Source organism: Chaetodon trifascialis, chromosome 7, assembly GCF_039877785.1.
Source record: "Chaetodon trifascialis isolate fChaTrf1 chromosome 7, fChaTrf1.hap1, whole genome shotgun sequence".
Classification (NCBI taxonomy): Eukaryota; Metazoa; Chordata; class Actinopteri; order Chaetodontiformes; family Chaetodontidae; genus Chaetodon; species Chaetodon trifascialis.
The window spans coordinates 10,405,001-10,422,107 of NC_092062.1; the positions used below are offsets into that span (position 1 = coordinate 10,405,001).

The 17,107-nt window shown below is 41.8% G+C and overlaps 1 protein-coding gene across 1 annotated transcript in view; it reads left to right on the forward strand.

Annotated features, from left to right (window-relative positions):
* sall3a (spalt-like transcription factor 3a) overlaps positions 1-5,478 on the forward strand; it is a 16,427-nt gene extending 10,949 nt beyond the window's left edge. The window contains exons 2-4 of the mRNA XM_070967119.1: positions 1-2,534; positions 2,970-3,301; positions 3,826-5,478. The exon at positions 1-2,534 is cut by the window's left edge and continues 619 nt beyond it. Of these exons, the coding sequence (XP_070823220.1) occupies positions 1-2,534; positions 2,970-3,301; positions 3,826-4,257 (3,298 nt within the window). The 3' untranslated portion in view covers positions 4,258-5,478. The remainder of the gene's footprint in view (positions 2,535-2,969; positions 3,302-3,825) is intronic.
* The last annotated feature ends 11,629 nt before the right edge of the window (positions 5,479-17,107 follow it).

Here is a 17,107-nt window from a genome sequence, read left to right on the forward strand (position 1 = left end):
GGCCCTCCAGCAGCAGCAGATACATCAGTTGCAGCTGATAGAACAAATACGCAGTCAGGTGGCTCTGATGAACAGACAGTCTGCCTCACAGCCTGCTCTCAACCACCATCACAGCAATGCTGCTGGAAACCAGGGGCCTGTATCCTCCTGTGTCCCCCCTGTCGCAAGTCAGCTTCAACTACACAGCTTCATCACTCCCCCTGTCCATCAGCTGCCTGTTAGGTTGCCAGCCACTCTCAATGGTCAAGGCCCTTCACCCCTGACCTCAGCAATAGAAGGGTCTCTCTCTCAAACACCACAGAGTGGCAGTCAGCAGTCTAATGCCTCAATCCCCAACACATCCTCGAATAACTCTGCCTTTCCCCCACCCAGTGTTACTGGATTGTCCTCTCTACTTCCCTCTTGCTCATCCTCAGTCACAAACAACATTAGCACTAGTAGTAGTGTAACAGGAGGCGGTGGCATCAGCAGCAGCTCAGCTCTTCCCAGGAACTCCACCACCCCTCCCTCACTCAGCCACAGCAGCCTCCTGAGCTCTGCCTCCAGTCTACCACTGATACCTCACAGCTCGTCCAGCAGCGTTATCTTCCCCAACCCACTGGCCAGCATAGCAGCCACAGCCAATGCCCTCGACCCCCTCTCGGCTCTGATGAAGCACCGCAAGGGGAAGCCCCCAAATGTGTCTGTGTTTGACACTAAGCCCAGCTCCGAGGACCCCTTCTTCAAACATAAGTGTCGGTTCTGTGCCAAGGTGTTTGGCAGTGACAGCGCCCTACAGATCCACCTGCGCTCCCACACTGGAGAAAGGCCCTATAAATGCAACATATGTGGCAACCGTTTCTCCACCAAGGGAAATCTGAAAGTACACTTCCAGAGGCACAAAGAGAAATACCCACATATTCAGATGAACCCGTACCCTGTGCCAGAGTACCTGGACAATGTGCCCACAAGCTCAGGCATCCCATATGGAATGTCTTTGCCCCCAGAAAAACCTGTAACCACATGGCTTGACAGCAAACCTGTCCTCCCCACGGTCCCCACCTCAGTTGGGCTCCAGCTGCCCCCCACGCTGCCCAGTATGATGGGAGGGTTTGGTGAGTCTCCAAGCCTCACTCCGCTCAACAGGTCCCCTCAGAGGCCATCTCCACCATCAAGCGAGTGTGCATCTTTGTCCCCTAATATCATCACTGACTCTGGCATGACCACTACTTCACCCTCCCCAAAACCCATCCTAGGGAGTGATGCACCTCCCCTCTTGAAACCTGAAGGTGTTCTGCTGCCCCCAAGCTGCTCTACTAGGCCAGGAGAGAACACCACCACCACAACCACAGTAACTCAAGTGGTCCTTTCCTCTACTGTTACTTCTACCACATCGTCCAGTAGTGGCCAGGTCACTGAAGCCATCACTAGCCCCAACTCTGTTTCTAATCCTGTTTCCCATCCTGTCCTTCCCATGCTCTCAGACCAGTTTAAGGCCAAGTTTCCTTTTGGAGGCCTCCTAGACTCTATGCAAACCTCAGAGACATCAAAGTTGCAGCAGCTTGTTGAGAATATTGACAAGAAGATGACTGACCCAAACCAGTGTGTCATCTGTCATCGCGTTCTGAGCTGCCAGAGTGCTCTCAAGATGCACTACCGCATCCACACTGGCGAGAGGCCTTTCAAATGTAAGATATGTGGTCGAGCATTCACCACCAAGGGAAACCTGAAAACACACTTTGGTGTCCATAGATCCAAACCCCCACTTAGGGTCCAGCACTCCTGCCCTATATGTCAGAAGAAGTTCACTAATGCTGTTGTCTTGCAACAGCATATCCGTATGCACATGGGTGGGCAGATCCCCAACACCCCAGTCCCTGAAAGCCTGCAGGAGATGGACACTGACCTCTCCTATGACGAGAAGAGTTTAGATGCGATGAGTAATTATGATGATGACCTTCTGGATGAAATGGAGCAGGCTATGGAAGATGAAGTTGACTTAAAAGAGGTAGACGATGACCCATCTAAACCATATTCACCCGGGAGCTCCCCACCAACTTCCATCATCTCCAGCATTGCTGCAATGGAGAACCAGATGAAGATGATTGACTCCACTGCCAACATGACCCGTTCATTTGGTCAAAAGCTTGTGCAGAATGGCAGCAGCTTTGGAGGAGAGACCGACTGCTTTGCCACTGATTCCCTGTCTGTAGTGGGGGATGCTGAAGGTCAAAGCTTGGGGAGCCCTGCTTTGTCTGAGTCTTCTGGCTCTATGCAGCATTTGTCCCCAGCTCACAGCCATTCTGAGAGCCAGCTATCCAAGTCCCCAGCTACACTCAACAATAATAACAACAGCAGTGCAATGACAGCAGAGGATGGCCAGGAGAACAATACAGCTGGCTTGGCAACAGTGAAGTCGGAAAAATCAGAGACCCCCTCTCCACTTTCGGCAACGGAAGGCACTGGGGCCCTTGACCTGACTGCCACTCAACCTGGCAGGCACTTTATCAAGGAGGAGAGCCACTTCAACATGCTATTTATAAATAGAGATCGAGGTGTGTATATGCAAAATCAACAAAAACTGCTTTACATAAAGTGAATTAAATATCTATACAGATTTAGTTATTACAAAAAAAATGTATTCACAATGATATCTGCTCTGTATATGGCTCAGTATGTTGTATATTGAAATATATGATTAAAAATATGACATGATAAGATATGATATATAGATAGCCAGAGAGGAAGCATATACATATATATAATTTTACTAATTAGTAAATAAACGAATAAAAGTCATGTTAACTGTTAATGTTAACTGTCTTGTTAATTAATGCAGCGGGGCTTGAACAGGGAAGGATAATTTGTATGTTTTCAAGTCTGACAAATTCAAGCAATCTCTTTGCCTCATATGGGCCTTGCAGTTTGCAAAATTACCCAGCAGTTTTAATATCATCATTCTAATTTTAATTTCACCTCTTCTTTCTCAGGGCTGAGCACTCCTAATTTGGCTAGCACTGCATCAAACATGATCAAAATGGAAATGAACGGACATGGGAAGTCTCTGAGCGACAACTCTCACCTGCCTGTGGGCATCCAGGTTCCCGCTGCAGCACCGCAGACCAACATGAGTCCCAGCATTAATCCTATGTTGGCTCCCCCGCCTCCACGACGCACTCCTAAGCAGCACAACTGCCACTCATGTGGGAAGAATTTTTCCTCTGCCAGCGCTCTGCAAATCCATGAGCGCACACACACTGGGGAAAAACCTTTTGCTTGCTCTATTTGTGGAAGGGCTTTCACCACAAAGGGCAATCTGAAGGTATGAGTCACTTTAATATAGCATTAATTAAAATTTTACGAAAATGAGGTTATTATGGTTCCAAAGATGCATGTTATGTGAAATGCTCTGGGATCATTTCCAGCCAGAGCTTTGGAGAACTGTATGTTCCCCCCATTGTCCCCTCACTTTTTAGATTTATACATTTTAAGTCAGTCCGTGTCATATGTACACATACACACAAGTACACATATATTCAGAACTAAATGGACTCAAATGGAAAAAAAAAAGTTTCTACAAAGATATCCCTTTGTAAGTAAACTGAAATGTATGGCTTCTATCTAATACCTAAGAACCTTTTTGTGATATCTGTTCATTTTATTTCCAACAGTTTCAACATGAACCTTAATAGAAAATTCTAGTGTATCACAAAGTGTTTGTTTTTACGTTGACCATTCCCATCCATTAAATGTTTGTTTTGTATGTAGTATTTGCCTTGGACGTAGTATTTATGAGTTATAACGACATACTCATGATGTTTCTTTTTATTGTCTTGCTAATTTTAGGTTCACATGGGAACACACATGTGGAACAACGCTCCAGCCCGAAGGGGTCGGCGACTGTCTGTGGAGAATCCCATGGCCCTGCTGGGCGGGGATGCCATGAAGTTCAGCGAGATGTTCCAGAAGGATCTGGCAGCTCGGGCCATGAACGTCGACCCAGGCTTCTGGAACCAGTACGCAGCCGCCATCACCAACGGGCTGGCCATGAAGAACAATGAGATCTCTGTGATCCAGAATGGAGGCATCACCCAGCTGCCTGTCAGCCTCGGCGGTGCAGGAATCACTTCTTTGGGAGCCATGCCGGGAGGAATGGACCGTGTTCACACTGGCAGCAGCCCTCCCATGACGGGTATGGAGAAGGCTGGTCTGGATGTTGGGGCCAGCCGCCCCTTCTCCAGATTTATGGAGGAGAACAAAGAGATTGGGATCAATTAAAAAGACTTTTCTGTATTATTCCAAGGTAGGCATTTGGCAAAGACTAAGAGTCTAACAACATGGAAAGAAACGGCTGATCCAGTCTGAACTCATGCGTACTATATTATGTACAGATTAAATATTTTTTGTTTGGTTTTGGAAATATAGTATTTAGTATTGATTAGAGGTCTTTGCCTTTCACTCATCCCCTCCTCACTTGATATTTCGCCTATACGAAGAATACTTTGTCTCTTGTTTGAGAATATGTCGTCTTGCAAGATTTGCATGGTACTTATTGGTTTTTATCAGTATGTTTGACTGCTTTTATGAATTCCTTTGAAAACCAGGATCCTGCCTCATTTACGATGGGCAAACATCTTGTCTGGACTGGACTAAAACAGAAAAGAAGAGAGATTTGTTAAAAGACAGTCTGGCCTTTGTCTGGCAACCCTGTTTATGATTGCTCTTTTAAATATAAAAGGGCCATAGACAGACTGAAGAAAAGACTGAAGTATAGTGTTTCTGTGCTCGCCTGATTTTTTTTTCTCATGAACTAGAAAACTTGAAAAAAATAATGTTTGAACTATTTTAATCTTTACATTTAGTCTCCCAGCATTGTCTTATAATATTGTCCTGTGTCTTTAGTATTTATGATATTGACAAAAAAGCGGGTATACAAAAATATATTTAATGGCCCAAGCATTTTATTGATCCATTTTTTTTCTAAACTGCAGGCTTCACTGATGAATATCTCTTTCAATAAAGACAATATGTCGTTTGAGTTGAACAACGGAAAAAATGGTAGGTTTTATTTGGATATCTGTTGAAACTATGTGTATCTCGTTACACGGTAAAGAGGCGAGAGATATCCGAAGCTGCTATGACCACAACCCTGCTTTTAACCTTTGTAAAAAGAGAAAAGAAGTGATCCTTTTGAAGAAATATCTATGTATAGAAATACAGACAAATCTAAAACAGGTATGCATATTTTGTATCACATAAAAATAGACATCATGAGTTGAGAGTATTTGTCATGTTTGTGAATGCACTTTTTAAAAACGAGACGTTTTGTCTGTGAGTTACCGTTAACCTTTTGACTGAGCTATCTATCACATGCTGTTTTCATTGTTTTCAGCGTACCACTCCTACAATTTGCAGAGTCGGTTCTCTGTTATTGCATCTGTGCTACTTGTCAGAGTGCAAACTCATCATTCAATCAAAACCTTCTTAAATAAAAAAAGAGAACAGGTGTGTGTTTGGATTGTTTCCTTATCTGCATCACGTCTACCCTTTCTCTGTCACCCTTTTATTTCCATAAATTAAAATAGGAATTTCAGATACATACAATCAAATCAATGTCTGTTTGTTATCATTATGATTGTTATTTAAATTTCTCTGAATACTTATTTAGAGAATTATTCAATATGCTGGAGCTCAAAAGATTCAGTCAGAAGGAAAAAAAAAGATAAAGGCAGGATATCTTGTCTCGTACTGTGGGCCTAACTGACCACCAAAGCATCGAACTGATTTTGAAAAGTAAAATTAAATACAAATATTTTAAAATCATTATGCAAACAGCATAATACAATATTAATACCACACAATTAATTAGCAAAAAATTAATAGATACATTTAGAAACCAGGTGGTTTTACTTCATTGATCCTGGAAAATGATTGCCTGCTTAGAAAAGAAATCTTCTCTTTTGCATCACATTTCTTTTTTAACCTTAGTTCCCAAATATTTTATGGTGGCTTGGGAAAAATAGCCTCCAAAAATGCTTTTTTTTATTATTGTTGTTTTGGATTGAGCTTTAATGTGTGAAAAAAGTTGTTGAATAACTCGTATTTACTTTGAATTATTACTCTATCTCTCTCTCTATCTCTCTCTCTCTGTGTGTGTGTGTGTGTGTGTGTGTGTGTTCTCCTGTATAGATATATATCAGTATATACATTATATATAGAAAAAAAAAATCACACATTTTGCAGTTGTAGCTGATGTTGGCGTTTCTTTACATCCTGGACATCCACTGATCTGTGCATGTAATGAAACATATCAGAACCATAATAAAAAATACTAATTAGTCAGATACTAATTACTGCAAGAATGCTAATAGTATATACAAAAGTACTTTATTATGAAAATGTATTGCTTTCCTGGAATATGCTGAAGAGCTTATCCCAGGTGAAATCTGTTGTCCTTCATGGATTTTGTTTATTGAATCTATAACAATGACAAAAACTTAAATTCCCTTCCTTATATTTTGTACATTTGGTGTGTGGAGAGTCATGATATTGATCATCATTTTCATATTGTAATATGATAAAAAATGAATAACTACACGGCAGGAATAAATGTTCAGTTGAACTACATGCTGAAACAAAACCGTAATACCTTTAAACTGTGTGGCTGTTGTGCTATGGAATAGTAGATTAAGAAATCACATGTTAACGTGTGAGACAACCTGTGTTTGTCCAGCAGTGTGTCAAAGCATTTCACTTCATAACTAAGACGGCTTCCTGTGCTGAAGTGGCAGCGCAGACGTGTGAAACTGCGTCTGGGTAGTGGTGTATGCCTCGTGGATTCAGTGAAATCGTGTGTGTGTGTGTGTGTGTGTGTGTGTGTGTGTGAACTGTAAAGCGATGGCAGCTTCCTCCCAGCATTCAGCCCCCCTGGTGCAGCACGCTTGACACATGGTCCACATGTGGCACACACACACACACACACACACACACACACACACACACACACACACACACACACACACACACACACACACACACACACACAATTCACACTCCCACACAAATACCCATGTTCTCACTTTCTTGTACATAAAAAAGACAAAGCAAAATTACACCAAATATTCTTAGAGATGAAAAAAACAAAACAAAACAGAACAAAAAACCAAAACATACCTGCTGTGGAGAACACGCAGCCACATCAGGTGCAAGATGAAAGTTAATGTTAACTTTAATCACTGAGAACAAAAGAGTTTTTCAGTGCTTATCTGTGGCAACTGGACTGGCAGATGTGATCCACTTGACTAAAGCCCTGATCGAGAATTCCACACTATAGAAAGTAAGACTACTTTAAACTCGTTTTCATGTCAGTCTGCACAACATGGCAATAAATCATGCTCGGAGGCCAAAATTAAACAGTTGAAGCCTCTCCAGGACAACAAACCTGAAGATCTGATTTCAAAATGTCCTCTGCGTTCACCCATCCTGTCAGTTCAAATGAAAGCCTGTAGGGTTTTGACCAGGGGTTTCAGAGGGGCTGACGTGTTTGAGCTACAGCTATTAGATATAATTACCTGAACCACTCCAGAAACCTTAACACAGCAAAAAATGGAATAATATATATTAGGAGACAATGCATTATCATGGCAACAATGTACTCCTATTGCAAAGCCACTAGGCCAACCGGCAAATTATCCACTGCAGCTTAAGTGATGATTGGTCCATCAAAGTCTAGCTTACATCAGCTTTCACCACTGAGCCATAAGTATGTCTTTTTCTGTTATTTTTCTCCCGACTTTCATGCACACACACACATATTAGTTTTCATGTTGGTGAATCAGAGTTAATTCTGCCCTCGGGAGCTCTTGGGGTTGATTCGGTAATGCGCGCTACCGTTTATGAACCCATTGTTTGACACTGCACTGTCAGCTGATCACGCAGGCTTAGTCAGTGGAATTGTCGAGTAATGAAGAAATTTCACACTGACTGTTATTCTCTATGAAGGCGCTTATTTTGCTCATATTTGAATGGAAACAAAATACATTCCACTCATTCTCCGACTCATGCGCACGCATTTAGTAAAGGATTTTGCAGACAGCCAGTATACGTGCATGTAAAGACTGTTGTTGTTGACACTCTAAATGGCAATTCTTCTCAAATTTATAATATAATTCAATAGGCTGTTGCTGTTCATAGAAGTCCTCTGTGAAGGAGGGCTGTTTTACCTCAAGTGATTTCAATTATGATGCCTTTCCAGCTCAATGTGGGGTTAAATGAGGTTTTAAATATGACACTGCTGCATTGTTATTCCCATAACAAGTCTTCAGCGTGTTACCCAGATTTTTTTTTTCCACTGAGTAATACATTACAATGGAATGTCTGACTTGCAAGTGTAATTTCATTTTACTGTCAAAAACAGAATGTTTATGAGCAACCAGGGGATCGCAGACAGGGAATTATTTGAGGTGTATCCGTTTAAGAGGATTTTAACAAGTATAATTTTAGAGTGGGTTACAATTCTACTGTAATTGTCTAAAAGTAGACGTGCCTTTGCATTTCTCTTGGATATTTTTTTCTTTCCTTGAAATGTAGCAGCTTTCCTCTTTGTTCAGCACACACAGCAAATTGCTTGGCCTTTCTTGTTTTATCTGCACTTCACTTGTGTTTGTGTGCTATCTGTTTGAAGTGAATATGTGTGACATTTGGGCATGGCACAGTGTGAACAGACAGGCCATCATTGGGACGGGGCTGTCGGCTGTTTGTTTAATGCCCTGCCTACTGTGAAAGTCTCCCTGAAACAGGCGCAGTAAATATCCCCATTGATCCAGAGGCAGGGGGCCCTACGATGATGTAGTGGCGAAGAGCCACAGGAGTAAATCTAACCGACAGTAATCCAATCCCATTCTCGAGGCTCTGGGATCTGAGATAGGTGCTTTAAATCCAAAAGTGTGCATTTTTGCACAATTTCTCTGCCTTTGTTGGTGCTGCTTCTCCTGTTTTTCTACTTCCATGTCTCAGCTCTTGATCAATCAGTCAATCCATAGCTTGCTGGGGTGATGCGCTAGCTATCCTTTATATTTGTGCAAAATCAAAGTCCCATAATGATGCCACAAACTCAGCCTCATGCTCATTCCACTGTCAAACTCACTCCCACACTTACTTTTGCTTGTCTAAAGCATGTGCACCCACCTGAAGTACAAACTCCCAAAGTTAAGAGAGTGTGAAAGGGATGTGTGTGTGTGTGTGTGTGTGTGTGTGTGTGTGTGTGTGTGTGTGTGTGTGTGTGTGTGTGTGTGTGTGTGTGTGTGATAACACTCCTCAGGTAATCACTGTTCTCTGTGGATGGTAGAGGGATACACTGGAAACTCTGAAACCCCATTAGGCTGGAATTTCCCTTTGATGGCCAAAAGCTGCCTACCTAGTGCTTGACTGGTTGCTTGGCTGCTCCAGCAAGTGTTAGTTTTCATGCAGGCTCTCAAGATGACAAAGTTACGCACTCCAGATCCCCTGGAATAGGATTGTGTAGTTTACAAATTCAAATTCTTTCCTGTATGGATTGTTGAGAGTCGCTGAAGCGTGGTGCACTTTAGCCTGGTGAGCATTTTGAAACATTAACAGTTTGGTACTGGGAGGGATTAACAGTTTGCTAACCAAAGAACATGCCTGTGGTTACTAGTTCACATCAGAATTCTTTTAATGCACTCCCACTGTGTGCGTCCAACAGTCAGTTGTTGGTAGACCCTACATTTAACCCCACTCACCACAGAGTGCTAAGAAAACATCACTGTTAATCAAAGTCACAAAACCTGAGTTCTAATTGGCATGAGTGCTGTGACGGTTTTGACCTTCATACATATCTGACATGAAAATGAAACTGCTTTGTGTGTGTGTGTGTGTGTGTGTGTGTGTGTGTGTGTGTGTGTGTGTGTGTGTGTGTAAATGTGTGTATTTCAGTACAACTGTCAGCTAACTGCTCCATCTCTTCTTTGAGGAATGTCACTTCTGCTCACTTCTCATGATACTTTCAAGTTGATACACCCAGTGGGCCTCCATACTCACAAAGAGCCACTGTATATCCACGTCTGAGAGTCTAACTGGCTGCTCACGTGCAGCTTGAAGGACACTCCTCTTGCCATGCTGCTGAGGTCTACTCAAGGTGGGGTTGGGTTTATCTTTTGCTGTTCGGTGCTTAAAGAAAGCGGGAGAAAGAAGCTCGGGGAAAGGTGGGGGGTGTTTTGGAAAATCAATGAATGCGTGGGACATAGTGGTGGTCCACCTGAAAGGGAACACGTCATCAATTAAACAAACATGGCGAACAGGGCCAATTCATCAGAGAGCGGCGTGGATCAGCTATTGGGTTCAGCTTCGACGTGACAAATGCCGGACCTCCTCTGTGTGCCCAAGGTTGCAGATCGATAGAGATCATCATTGTGATGTGGCCTTTTATCTCACAACCTGCTCCCTTAAGCCTTATATTATTCTATTCCCAACACAGAGATCTCACAGGAGGAGGGGGGTGAGAAGGGCACAGGCTTGATTTTATCTTTTATTCTCAGAACGTATGGGTATCATTTGTTCAGAGTAGTTTTTGATGATCACCTTGTCCTGAAGCAGGAAAGTTTTGAGGGCTCTTACTGGGTTTCATAGCTGCTGTTGCAGCTGGTTTCATCTTGGGATTATTCCGCGGCAGATGAATATCATTCTGGTTAGCATGTCGCTGCTCACTGTGGGATTGACTCCTCTCAACACAAGCCGACTCCCCCTCAGCGGCACTTATTCAAATGTGTCAAATCCGGCTGAGAGGAAAGCCTCCTGGGTTGCTATTGATCGGTGCCATTATGGAATTCCATGCCAATAAACTGTCAAGACTTACTGTAACAGTCCAATGATTAGGCTGTGCTTCAGTCACGTGACTGCGGAGAGCTTCCTCATTATCAGAGGCCATTATGAGAAAATGGAGTTTTGCAATTGAGTTATGCAATGATAAATATTGACTTATTTCAGCTTTAATCGTCTGGTTTAACTGTGTTATTGGTGTACGGGCCTATAGAGTTGCCAGTAATTGCAGTGTTGTTATGTGCATCATGATCCACTCTTGACTTTTTTTCAACCCTCCTCTGTCTTACCCGCCATGTCAGGCACACACCAACTTTGATGTTATGTCCAATTTTTGAAATATTTCCCTGAAAACAGAACATGTTGGGAAAGTTTCTGATATACCATGTGTCTTCAGTGGATCTGATTCAGGCTGTGTTTGCATACAGTGTATACGTCTAGTGGTTTGTTCAATATTTCCAGTAACCTTTTCCACATAAGAGAAATGGAGAGTGACTGCAAGGTGCACATCTGAAGGTCCCTCTTGCAAAGAAAAAAAAGGGACTGTTTTTTTGGCAGAGTGGATCACTTTCGACAGTCGAGAAAGGTTCACCATTTAGAAAAGCACAAAGTAAAGTAAATTGCTTTTTTTCTGGCAATTTTCTTAGCCAGAAAGCAACAATAACATGCAGAAACGTGCAGTGTTGGTGGAGAAACTGCTCATTGTAAGTGGAAATGAAACACTTTTATCCCATGCTATATATATTCTCTGCTGCGCAGAACATGGTGTATTTTGGGATTGGAATAGGGCTATAATAAAGAGAAGAACTGGTAAACATGGTAACTTTCATATAATGTGAACTTACCATATCAGGCCATAAACTACTTGCAGTCTCAGTCTTTATATGCTAATTTCCTACGTATCCTCCAGTCTAACTTTGTCAAATCTGTTCAGCTCCTTGCAAGTGCTGAAACTTTACACCTGCACTGTTGTGTAAAATATGCATGCGGACACTATCAGTTACATGCTTCTAGCCTGCTCCAGCTGGGAGAAATTGAGGATATTACAACTCACTCTGTGTTTCACCAGCCAGCCCCAGTTTCCCAACACTGATTTGAACCAGTCTCTGCTATCTGCTCTTCATTAGGTGATTTCAGCCCTGCTAGTAGCTGCAGGAACGAATAAAGGCAGGGCTTGAAAAATCACTCCAGCAGTAGCAGTGGACAATTATAGCAGAGTGGGCTCTTGTTCTGTTCCTACTGAAATCAAATGCTAACATGTGTAGCTTAACATATAGCTGTTATCATTCCAGTGACTCCCTTTAATGCTGATCACAGGTATCACATTTTTAGAGATCCCATCACCAATCGTTGACTTTACAGATTTTTTGCACAGTTTTATACTGATCGGCCATCACGCACTTAACTTATACACTTTCGTTAATGCGCTGTTGCAGACTATATTTTTTACTCCTTTTCTGTAATATTATTCCGGAAAATAAGATTCTATTGGCCCTTGTTGTGGCTGCCAAAAGCGATAGAGAACTATATACCCGAATGAATGATGCAGAGCACTGAAATTGCACTGGACCTTGAAATGTATTACAGTGTGCATTAAAATATAAGAAGCCCAGCCTCAGCAATCCTGCAACAACATCCTCTTGACTGTTTTTGATGCAGCCAGATTGCGAGCACCACTTGCTGATGTATGGAATTTGAAGAGTTCAGAGTTGTCACTGTCAGTGATTGACATGATGAGACGATCAATGTAAAAGCCTTCCTGCCAAGCAATAATCCATCCAAACTGATCACGCTTAAAATTGCCCAGGGGTATTGATTACATGTGCAGGTCCAGAAAACACCGTAAGCACTGTGCAATAACAATCACGTTAGCTAAGGAGGCAGATTGTTTTCCCTTTCCCTCTTCTTGTGGAATTGCTTATTCTCTTCATTTCATGTACACTGTGCATTAAAAGCTCTTCACTTAAATAACTGCGGTGAGTTGGTTACTTTGCCCAGTTTGTGAGAGATTGCATGGTTAAATGTGTAATTGTTTTTGTCAGAGTCCTTTCAAAAGTAAAATCTGACGTGTTTTTCCTTTGTGACTGAAATTACAAATCAAAGCAACAATAAAAGTCAAGCACTGTTCTACCACAGAGTAATATATCTGAAATTTTAGTCTTTGACGTTTGGAAACATGGAAGGTTATTCACACTAAGTTACAAGGAAAATGTACAAAACTATACAGTGACGTCCTTTTATTTGATGTACATGAGTTATTTTAATTATAAGCACAGTGGAATGCCTGGAACAAGCTGAGTTAGCATGTGCATGCAGAGCTGTCATCCTGAGGGGCAGAGAAGGTTTTAGTACCAATGCTCTTATCAGATACAGGATAAGAGAACCAAAGGGCCAAATGTCAAACAGTCATTGTAGTGATTTAAAATTACTTTTCATATATTCCAGATTAGTCAATTAAGTCTACTGGGGAATAATTTAGCTCCTACTTTCTCTTTGGTCCACATGCGACAGGTTGAGGACCTGGAAATTACTGCGGCCATTAGGCGCCGTATAACCCACCATGCAATGATTGCTCTCACCGTAGTCTAAATAAGCACATAAAAGGTGATAAAAGAGATATGGAGTGGCAGTAGGTTGCCACCTTAGCAGTCTGCAATACAGTATGTAGGACAAAGCTGTCCATGATCACAGTCAACCATTGCATTACACCTTATCATTTCCTCTGGAGCTGAAACTCAAACTGAGACTCATCAATAATGCACCTATGATCTCCCATTCAGAAGATCTCAGTGGCAGATCAAGCTACTGTAGTATCTCCTCTCCAGTCTCCGCCTCGACTTCTTCCGCATTCTTTCTTTAAAGCAATGTCCATACATGGAAATTCACTTTACTGACCGCAATCTCCACGCTAATGACTTCAAATGTCCAGGAGCCTCATTTGGGAGTTCAGTTGTCCGCATAGATTTTCCCATTAGTCCAGTCCAAGATTCATTCTGTCTTTTTTATTAAAACCCACACAAATGGATGTCTCCATAATGAGGTTTTTTTTTTTCTTTCTTCTGTTGGCCACAGCAATATAATGTCAACCGTTGCGTCTGGACAAAATGATATCCCTAACTATATTGGGTGAGAGATGCCCCTCTATTAAGCTGTCTTACTCCCTAACTGAATTATTAAATACACAGAATCTGGTTAAGCAGTGTACATTTTCTTAAAGGTCAGAAAGTTCATTAACTATGGACTCCCATTGATTGCATCCTTGTGTAGATCTCTTCGTGGTGTAGGTTTTCGAACCAGTATAGTGAGTATATACAATAACATGACTGCTGCATATATTTACTCATCTTTATTTTTTATTTTTATGTTTATTTTCTATAAATGTATATGTTTTTGTCCTGCCACATGGTATAACTGTGGCAAATATACTGTAAATAGACTTTTTATCAGTAAAATCTGACGGTATTATTTTATTGCTTTTCCTTTGATTTCACATTCTTTTCAAAGACGTATTAAGGTAACAGTTCAAAAGGTTGTGCTTTTCTCCTCAGTCAGTTTTGAACCAGGTTTCTGAATCTTTTCCACTTTTGCAGGCTAAAGAACATTTCAGTGTAAAGGCCTCACGCTTTTCCCCCAAGCTGTATCTTTAAACAGAAAAATCCATAACGACTATGACAGCCACAGTATCTGTTTCACAACAGTCCGCTCATGTCAATCAGCATGATGCCGATAAAGATCTGTATTTTGATTGAATGTGTGCAAAACTACTCATACTTTACACAAGCGACTTTGATGTTAAACCATTTGAAATCATATCAGATGCTGCACAACGAAAGAACACCCAATCAGCAGAGATGATTTCATAAAGAGGGCTCTTGGGTTTCAGCGTCATAAATAACTCATGGTAATCCCATATTTCTCTGACTTCTCTCATTTGAGCTTGGGATGGAAAGAGGGCAGTTGTGACAAACATTGTTAGCGTGGCTGCCAAGCCGTTCTGACCTGGCTTTATGTGTCTTGGCCGCTCTAATTTCTCTGCGCAAGGACCTATGAGGTGATGTCCCAAGTTATCCGTATCCTTACCTTTTCTAATCCATTACACACTCTGCATTTAGAAAAAAAAAGTGCTAGTTTCAGTTTCAGGGATGATTTTAAAAGCAATCACGAGAATGTGTGTTTCCTTTTTAAGTAAGTGAGGCAGTCTATCCAGGGGGGAAAGCATGAATTTTGTATAATCTCCTTGCTCTTTCATACTGTAAGTAATGTTGCTGTTTTTGACTGCTGTTTTACAATGATAATAATGATCATAATGTGTGAGGGCGTGTGCATGTCAGTGTACACGTGCCACTCTGGAAGGATTTTTGAAATGGCTTGATTCATAAGTCATGGGTACCCCTGCTGAGACCTCTTCCTACACGTGCAATTTTCCGAAGCCAGCCACTCACCAAGCAATAATTATGCTGAAGTTTTCAATTACACTCCTTCCATTTCATTAACAAAAAATGTTTGGCTATTGTATAATTAGATATATGAGCTTACCACCTACATTTAACATAGCCACTACACAGCAGCTTGATGGAAAACAGAGAAGGATTTTAGCATGTGTGCATTTACGGCGGTTTAGTAGTCTTCTATAAAGTAAAATCAGCTAGACGTTATGCAGCAGGCCTCCCCCTCCTTTTTTCCATCATTTGCTACGGTCCTCTAATCTACAAGACGTATACAGACCTATAATTGAGTATTATGAGATGTTTGATGAAGTATGGGAGGTTTTGTTAACATGCAAAGTACACATGTACACTGGCTGCATGTTAGTTGTTGGTGCCTATAAATTTATATGAGATCAGACATCTGAACCATGTGTGGCCGTGATTATTAGTTACCTTAGCCCCTGGCATTAAATTAAAGTAGGAAATAAAGTCTAATATCATCCCAAGTGAATATTTATCCTCCTTTAAATGATGTTCTAGGATGTTTACACTCAGAAACTTACACTCTGTCTCCCCTCTGTCTCTCTGCTGCAATGTATAACCCGTTGATAATATTATATAAAAAATTAAACTGTCCATCATCGTGGCTATCTTGCCATCTTAAGTGGCTGTACCCTGTTACCACACAGGCTTGAGTTTCAGCGCAGTGCAATCCAATACAAGCCACAGAAACTCTCCTCAGTCCTGTCATTTTGTCTGTTCCCTTTCACATCCCTCGCAACAGGTTTCCACTGGATGCCAAGATTGTTCTCACTTCAGAGGTATGTGTTGCTGCTCTACCTACATTAGCAGAAAACCGCAGAGCTTATTGTGTCTGAAAGTAACTTAAACCCTCCACTTGATGTCTGCAGCAGGTATTTCAAAGGCCCGCTGGTGCATGATAGGCAGTTCAAACTGATTTAAGAGGTTTCTAAATTGTATATTACCACTAAGTTATTGTTCAGTTGAGATGTGGTTGACCTAGTTGCTTGACACCAGTACATCGCTGATGGACAGCAACGCCTCTAGGTGTGTGCGCGATGTCAAAAAGCTGACTGAGTCCATGCTGGAGACAAAAAAAGAGAAAGAAATGGAGGAGGGAAGAGCGATCTGATGACGCAGAGATAAAGTCAGCAGGGGACAGAGTTTTAATGAGGCTGGCCTCTCATTGGAGAGATGGCTGGATGTTCAGTTCAGCTGGGCTGTAAAGTGATCCTGGCCTGATATTCCCCGGCCCTGTGACAGAATTATTAAAAGCTCATCCTCTTAATGCAGCATCCACCGTGTCACCTTTCACAGGTCCTCAGAGACACTTGCCCAATAGGACTGCCTTTTTTTTTTTCCACAGGTAAATTGGCAAAGAACAGACAAGCACCTAATGCAACATTACTGACTGTGCGTGGTGACGGTAAATTGAACCCTCTCACCACAACTTGGAGCATGACTTGCTTTCAGCCACACTTAATCCTCTTTTCTATCTGTCAAAGTTAGACATGAGTATTATGTATATGAGCCCTAATTCCCTGTCATTAGTGATGCTAATTGCATTATGGTGGTCATCAGTTGCAAAAATGATCTCAAAGTGGTGTCCATTTTTAAGGCAATTTTGATACTAAATGGATTTTGCCTCTTTGTGTATAGGAGCAAGCCCCCTCAAGCCTGTACTAATTACATCCATAATCAAATGCGTTCTGTGCCTCCTTGTTAATGACATTGATCTTTTGGAATATCCGAGCCTATATTCTGTGAGATTATTGGATAAAGTGCAGGGCGAAGTCTGCGTGACCCCAGGAGGAAGACGTCGCTGCAGACATAAGTGGGTATTAAAT